The 8,300-nt window shown below is 37.1% G+C and overlaps 1 protein-coding gene across 1 annotated transcript in view; it reads right to left on the reverse strand.

Moving 5' to 3' along the window:
• Window positions 1–1,317: 1,317 nt before the first annotated feature.
• Window positions 1,318–8,300, reverse strand: part of AGGF1 (angiogenic factor with G-patch and FHA domains 1) — a 39,843-nt gene continuing 32,860 nt past the window's right edge. Inside the window, exons 13-14 of the mRNA XM_008055265.1 lie at window positions 5,267–5,366; window positions 1,318–3,513 (exon numbers count right to left, since the gene is read on the reverse strand). Of these exons, the coding sequence (XP_008053456.1) occupies window positions 3,313–3,513; window positions 5,267–5,366 (301 nt within the window). The 3' untranslated portion in view covers window positions 1,318–3,312. The remainder of the gene's footprint in view (window positions 3,514–5,266; window positions 5,367–8,300) is intronic.

Here is an 8,300-nt window from a genome sequence, read left to right on the forward strand (position 1 = left end):
CCAGACATGGTGCTAGGCTCTAAGCATGCAGGAGTCAGCAAAACCAAAGCCTGACCATATAGCACTTAAAAATCCAGAGACATAGACAAATATTACACTCACCACACTAATATACCCATGAACCAAGATAAGCACTTTAAGTGAAAGAAATATGTTTTTTCAGGAACATGTATCAAAGATAATTCATCGAGCCTAGGAGTTCAAACAAGGCATCCCTGAAGAATCAATTAGCAGAGATCTAAGATTGTGTCAGAATTAGCTTTGCAAAATGGTGAAGGAAGAGAGGAAGAGCATTCTACAAAGAATCCAGCTTTAAGAGGCCCTATGAGGCGAAAGGACAGGCATATCTGATGATGTTGAGGAGTGGCGACAGAGCACTGATCTGACATACTGGAAACTGGGAGGAAGGGGGAAAAGGCTGTGGTGGTGAGAGAGAGGCTGACTCAGGCTCCTGCCTCACACAACTGGACAGAAGGTGTTAGCGGCCTGAGAGGGCAAACTGGAGACTAGAGTTAGAGATTACAGGTTCAGTCTTGGATAAATTGCATTTAAGTAACTTTGAGATGGATTTGTAGGTCAAGAGCTCAGAATCAACATCCTGACTAAGACAGCCTAGAAGTTATGGGTATGGAGGTGGTCAGTGAAAGTAGGCACACATGTGAGAACAATGCCCACGGTTGAGCCTGGAAAGCCTTTCCACTTCCAGGTGAATTTTTACTTGTTACAAATGTGTATGTATGCACGGCTAACTACACAATTATACCTGTTTCCTTTTTTGTGTGTGTGGTGGAGACAGGGTCTTGCTATGTTGTCCAGGTTGGCCTCAAACTCCTAGCATTAAGCAATCCTCCTGCCTTGGCCTGAGCTATCCCCGACACCTCCTACTTTCTTTTTTTTTTTTTTTTTTTTTTTTGAGATTTCTATCTTCTTCTGCCTGCTCTTTGAAAATCACCAAATTAATAAATAATCTTTTACATGAAAAGTCAGAAGGTTTTTGATTTAGATGAACAAATACTTTTCATAAGTTCAAGACTAGAATAAAAAGGAAACATCAAAAGTAGCAATTGTCTCAAAGGTAGAAAAAAAGGGTTCTTCTCTTTTTGAAGATAAGAGTGCTGCTTCTAGCTATTTAATGCTAGAAAACAATTTCTACGTTACCCTACTGTTGATGGTTTCGTCTGTTCTCACTTTGCCAGCTTCCCATGTTCTGGGAAAAATATAAAATGTTAGATTTCTTAAAATTCAGCCACTTGTATAGCTCCACTTAAAATACACACTTTAAAACCAATTTATACTGTGTGAATAAACTACTTAAAATATTAGACACAAAAAATTTTATGCATAATCCAAACTGTACATAATTCACATTTATGCTTCTAAACAAATAGAAGCTCACATGTGTACTTTTACAGTTTACAAAGTGCTTTTATATACATCTTCTCATCTGCTATTCAAGATAGACATGTGAAATAAATATTATTCTTATTTAACAGATGGTAATAAACCCAGATGTTATTCAGTTTTTTAACCACTATATAGTGGGACCCTGAGACTTTAGATCTGAAAAGGGGTTAATAATGCAAATACCACATATATTTCAATTTTTATCACTATTTTCAAATTTTCCATTCTCTTAACAGAAGAAAATTATGAAAAATGTTTTTCCCAATAATAAAATAGGAAATATTATTGATAGCCACATACAAACCCAATAAGTAAGATCCACCAGAAGCAAGACCTACTTTAGGGGTCCCTACATTGTTACCTTGTGTACAGGGCACCAGCACCAGAATCACATTTAAATGAATAGCTATTTTTTTCTATTTCAGAGAAAATAATGCAGGACACTTCTGCTGTCTCCAAGTCTGATGTACACATGTATGTGTCAGACTGTGTAGGACGCCAGGAAGGATAAAGAAAAATACTTTACCCAAATTTGGAGTTATAGGGCCTGATGACCCCAGCTTAAGCCTATCAGAACTGGACAATTTGTTCTTATCTCTCACCTTCAGTCATAATTTCTCTTTCCCTGTTTCTCTTTTTCCCAAAGTATCCTATACCATTTAGATGGTAAATTCCAATAGGCAGCTTTTCTTTCTGAATTATCTTCACTACTGTATAATTTTTATTTTCAGAATTTTCCTTATTTCTACATCTTGAAGACATTTCTTTGGAGGAGATAGGGAAGCTACAACTTATATTCACTGCCAAAAAAGGGTCAGTTCCAGCATCAATTCCCAGCAAACAGCTGAGAGAAAAGTTGAACACAAAAGAAAATAGCGATAGCTGGCAGAGCAGTGACACCTGTGCCCAAAAAGCTGCACTGCAGTTCTACCTGAGGCTCCCCTTTGTTATAACTACCCATATAAAGAGGAAAATTTTAACCAGTTGCAAATTCAAAGCAGATCAATATGCTAAATCACTGGTTCAACATATTACTTCCTCTAATGTCATAATGTTTTTATTGCATCTAGGACATTTTCAGTAAATATCTTGAGGTTGAGGCCCTGGCTAAGCATTCCTTCTGCACTGGAAATCAGATTTCTCTGGCACAACTCCATTGCCTGCAATGGTATTTACTAAAACTACAAATGCCAGCATGTTGACTATTTCAATACTGTACTCAGTTGTTCATAGCTAAATACCTCATTAGCTGTGAAACAAACCAAATGTAAATGCTGGATATATAGTACAAATCAATAGATTCTTCACAGAAGAAAATAATAAAAGACTAATTTTCTACAACATGTCACCTGTTCATTAGTTCTTCAATAATATTATTTAGACTATTCCAAAAATAATAAAATGTACAAACCACTACCCATGTTTTCTCAACATTTTTTATCTAAATTTAAATTCTAAAGGGCATAAACAAAGATGCATATAGTCAGATTATTTTTTATAACTTTTGATGTTTCTTTTGTGCATCTTACAATAATGAATATATGGAGACAAGGACAAATATATATTTAAGTCATTGTGGTTATATGAGTTTTGTTTACATGGCTGGTCAGTTATATGGTTGTTGTAAATGACAAGATAAAATTAACAAAGTTTGGTAAACTCATCCGTGCCCTGTGAACTTTAGTCCACTTACTACATAACTTGATTCAGTCACTATTTATTAGTTTATAAAATAGTTTTTAAAAGCTGCAAATGACACTTTATAACACATTTCTAAATCATAAGGGAGTAAACTGTGACACAGCTCCCTCAAGCTACTGACACTTTGGGGGAGAAAACTTCTGTAATAAAATAAGAGTTTCCAAACTCTTTTTAAAAAAAGTTTGAATTTTGTTCAATGATTAGCTTTTACTCTACAGTCCCTTTTACCCAAGGCATGGGCCCTGGTGCATCTTTTTGAGGTTTAGTTTCAGGGAAGTTTTCAGCAAACCTCTCTCGTGCTTTGTCCCAATTTTTTTTGTTCTTGTTTTGGAGAAGGTGAACATCATCAATTGAGGATGGTTTGCCTGTCCCCAAGCCTGCATGCGTTCGCCGAAGCTGAAGCTGGATCTGGTAACAAAAATTCAACACAGGACTTATTTTAGAGTCTAAACACATTGAAATCTGCTACTAATGAAAAAGAAAAGCCTGCATCAAATACACAGAGGAATACATATGCCATTAAACATGGAATCGAAACTCATTTTTCTACATTGTCTTGCCTGTCAATAAGTACAGCCTACACTACAGAAAGTAGAGTGCTGCCAGGCACGATGGCTCACGCCTGTAATCCCAGCACTTTGGGAAGCAGAAGTGAGAGGACTGTTTGAGTCTGGGAGTTCGAGACCAGCCTGGGAAACTTGGTGAGGCCCTGTCTCTACAATAAATCAAAAAATTAGCTGAGCATGGTGGTGCGTGCCTGGTTCCAGCTACCTGGAAGGTTAAGGCCAAAGGATCACCTGAGTCCAGCAGGCCAACGCTGCAGTGGCCCTGAGTATGCCACTGCTCTCCAGTCTGGGTGACAGAGTGAGAATCCGACTCAAAAAAACAAAGTAGAGTGCTCCTTAAATAGCCACCAGCAAATTTCATTTAGATGCTGCAGAGTATGGCATCCCATTGCCAGAAATAAAGGCAATGGACATATTTATATCTCCTGTCTTTTACCAAAGCAAATGAACAAGTAAAAAATAGGTCTAACATTAAAAGTCATAAAGAGAGCCGGGCTCGGTGGCTCAGCCTGTAATCCCGCGCCTTTGGGAGGCTGAGATGAGTGGATTGCCTGAGCCTGAGGGTTCGAGACCCACCTGGGCAGCAAGACCTCATCTCTACAATAAATCAAAAAAAATTAGCCAGGCGTGGTAGCGCGCGCCTGTAATTCCGGCTACTTGGAAGGCTGAGGCGGAAGGATCGTTGGAGCCCAGCGGGTCGAGGCTGCGGTGGCCGGGAGCGGCCACTGCACTCCAGTCTGGGCGACAGAGTGAGACTCCAACTCAAAAAAAAAAAGTCATAAAGAGAATTTGACTAATTGTTTTCAGTAAGAGAAGGGGAGCACATCTCAATATTTTAAGAATATTAAAAGCTACCAGGGTAACATGCTTAGGGGCCTTCTCTCTAGGACATACATGAAAAACAGTTCGTATCTTCATTCTTTCATAAGAAAACTGAAGCCCAGACTTGTCCAAAGCCATACAGCTAGTCAATGACAGCACACATTTTAACCTAGATCTGACTACAAAACCCTTGTTCTTTTCATTGAGGTACAATGGTATATACTTACACTGATCCATCTATTATTTCTTTAGGTACCAAGTAATTATCATGAAAGTTCTGTAGTCAGGTTACTTCTTAAGGTTTTTGTGAAAGATAACCCAAATCTTTTATGAATCATGGAACTATATAATTGAACCACTGTATTGTTTTCCAGACATTATTCTCTATATTGCATGCTACATGTTAATTTCTAAACCTAACATATTCTCTAACACAGAATCCGCCTGTTTATAAACTAACACTGACTGTTCCTGTAGTGTTCAGTACCAGGTACAGTAAGAAAGTCATTAAACAACTCTAAGACACAGAAGAATCTTTGGCTCAGAAAACGACATTAACTATCCTAGCTTTGATGTAGGAAAAAACTTTGAGGCTTTCTCAAAACATAAAACACAAAACAAAACTGGTAACTGTGAATGCCACAAAGGCAGTAAGCATGTCTGTTTTTGCTTGCTACTATATTCCTAGCACTTAGGACAATGCTTGGCATGTTACCGCACACAGACGATATCTGCTGTAAGAACAAATGAGTGAAAGAAAATGCAAGTCTTACCGGAGTTTTCACTCCTCCGCCATCTTTCCCGAGGCCCTCTCCTTTTTTCCAGCCCATCTTCTCTAACATCTTCCGGCCTTTGTTGCTACCAGTAATTTCACTGAACGACATATTAAGATGACAGCTGAATTATAAAAGTCCTTCTAGGCCACATTTAAAATAAACTCATAAATTAAAAATAATGAATACTACTTTAGAAAACTGTTTGGCATTACCTACAAAACCGAAGACACACAAATTCTACTCCTACATATACTACTTAACAGAAAAGCATGTCCATGTGTACCAAAAACATAGACAAGAATGTTCTTCCAGGTAATATAACAGAAACAAATCAGAAACAATCCAGATGTCCCTCAATGGTAAGACAGATATATTGTGGTACAATTAATATAACAGACTATTACACAGTGATAAAAATATACTATACCTAATAATGTAGGACAAAAAGAATACAGACACAAAATAAACACCGAATTGTTCAATTTATTTAATGTTAAAATAAGTGAAATTAATCTATTGCTGTCAGGATGGTTACCTCTGGGGAGGAGAATGGGATAGCAATTAGGAGGGAGCACAAGGAGGGTAAGCTTCTGGGATTACTGGTAATTTTCTAGTTCTTGTCCAAGAAATGTGTATTCCACAATGTGTCAATTTCATGATGTATCACTGAGCTATACACTTATAATCTGTGTACATTTCTGTACATGTTGTACATTAATAAAAAAGGTAAAATAAAATGAAACAAAACTTTTCATTAACTATTTGCATTTTGTATTCTTCTAATTTAAGGGTGTCTTAATTTTATGTTCGATCACATTAACTTTTCATTTCTACAAAATGTGCTACATTAGCTCTTCAATAACAATAAACTAGCAGTCAAACCATTGTGCTTCATTTTTTATTTCTGCCTTATTCAATTTTAATGTAATATTCATATTCTTTAGAAATTATTTTTAAAATATTAAAGTTTTAAAAATTTGTCATGTTGCTTAGTGTATTTAACTTATAATATTACATTTCATCAAATATATTATTAATAATGGATCTGACTCTATTAACTGTAAGATACTCCAATATGTTTTTATGTACTATTAAGAAAAAGATGCTATTATTTGTAATTATACAACTCTACCACGAGTAGTATATCTTGGAATCAATAAATAAAACTCCAAATGCCCATGCCATAAAAGAAAAGATAGACAAGTGGAACCTCATCAAACTGAAAAGTTTCTGCAAAGCAAAAGAAACCATAGAGAGAGCATGGAGACAGCCCAAAGACTGGGAAAAAAATATCTGCCAATTGTATATCTGACAAAGGCCTAACATCTAGAACCTACAAGGAACCCAAATGTGCCAGAAAGACAAAAACAAACAGCCCTATTAAAAAGTGGGCAAAAGGTCAGGCTTGGTGGCTCAGCCTGAAATCCCAGCACTTTGGGAGGCTGAAGCAAGTGGATTGCCTGAGCCCACAGGTTCGAGACCAGCCTGAGCAACTTGGCGAGACCTTGTCTCTACAATTAAAAAAAAAAAAATTAGCCAGGCATGGTAATGCACGCCTGTAATTCTGGCTACTTGGAAGGCTGAGGCATTAGGATCGCTGGAGCCCAGCAGGTTGACTCTTGGGTGGCTGTGAGTGTGCCACTGCACTCCAGCCTGGGCAAAGAAGTGAGACGCCAACTCAAAAAAAAAAAAAAATGGGCAAAAGATATGAACAGATACTTCCCAAAAGAAGACATATGAACAGTCAACAGATACATGAAAAAATGCTAGCCTCATTAATCATTAGAGAAATACAAATTAAAACCACAATGAGATACCACCTAACTCCAGTCAGGATGGCCATCATCAATAACTCAAAAAACAACAGATGCTGCAGAGATTGTGGGAAAAAGAAATGCTTCTACACTGTTGGGAGGAGTGTAAACTAGTACAACCTCTATGGAAAACAGTGTGACAATTTCTAAAAGATCTAAAATTGACCTTCCATACAACCCAGCAATCCCCCTTCTGAGAATATACCTGGAGAAACTCAAATCATACCCCGAAGAACCCAAATCATTCTACAAAAAAGATACCTGTACACACGTTTACTGCAACATTATTCACAACAGCAAAAACATGGAACCAACCATGCTGCCCATCAAAAGTAGAGTGGGTAAAAAAAATGTGGTACATATATATGATGGAATATTATGTAGCTGTAAAGGACAAAATTATAAACTTCACAGACACCTGGATGGATTTAGAGCCCAATAAGTAATTAATCATAGAAACAAGGAACTGAGTACCACATGTTCTCACTCATAAGTGGACCCTGAACAATAATCATAATACTATAAGAAAGGGAATGGCAGTAGCAGGATACTGCTGGGATGGGGGTGGGGGCAGACACACCATCAATAAGGGTACCTGATCACAAACCAGGCAAAGTGGGGACCAAAGGGATGCCCAAACTTTACCTGTATGAATAAGGGTATCTGATCTCAATCAAGTGAAGTGGGGACCAAAGTCATGCCCAAACTTTACCTGTACAATGACCAATTGAATACTTAATCCTGAATTGTACCCCACATCTTTAAAATAAAAAAATACAGCATGCAAAAAAAATTGAAATGTTAATCAAAATTTTATAATCAATTATCAGTTCTACGTAAAAGATTTAAATTTCAACTTAAACTCAACATTTATATTCTGAGAAAGAAAAAAACAATCTAATATATGATTCAATGCAGAAACATGGTCACACTGTGAGCCTTAAAATTACATCTTTCCTATTTATCAAAGCTTCTTTATCAAGAGAAAAGAACTGAATCAAAGAAAAGTATATTTCAGGGTCAACAAGAATGAAAGTATCTGAGTAAAATACCAGTTCATACCAATTTCTTACCAGTCTAGGCTTCTAGACATCTACTATACAAGAGTATGCTCACTCAACTGGATGACCAGAATGTTAGCTATGCATATACATGTCTTTTTTTTTGTTTTGAGTTGGAGTCTCACTCGGTCGCTCAGACTGGAGTGCAGTGGCCGC

Source organism: Carlito syrichta, unplaced genomic scaffold (genome assembly GCF_000164805.1).
Source record: "Carlito syrichta isolate Samal-C Ts95f unplaced genomic scaffold, Tarsius_syrichta-2.0.1 Scaffold301803, whole genome shotgun sequence".
NCBI lineage: Eukaryota > Metazoa > Chordata > Mammalia > Primates > Tarsiidae > Carlito > Carlito syrichta.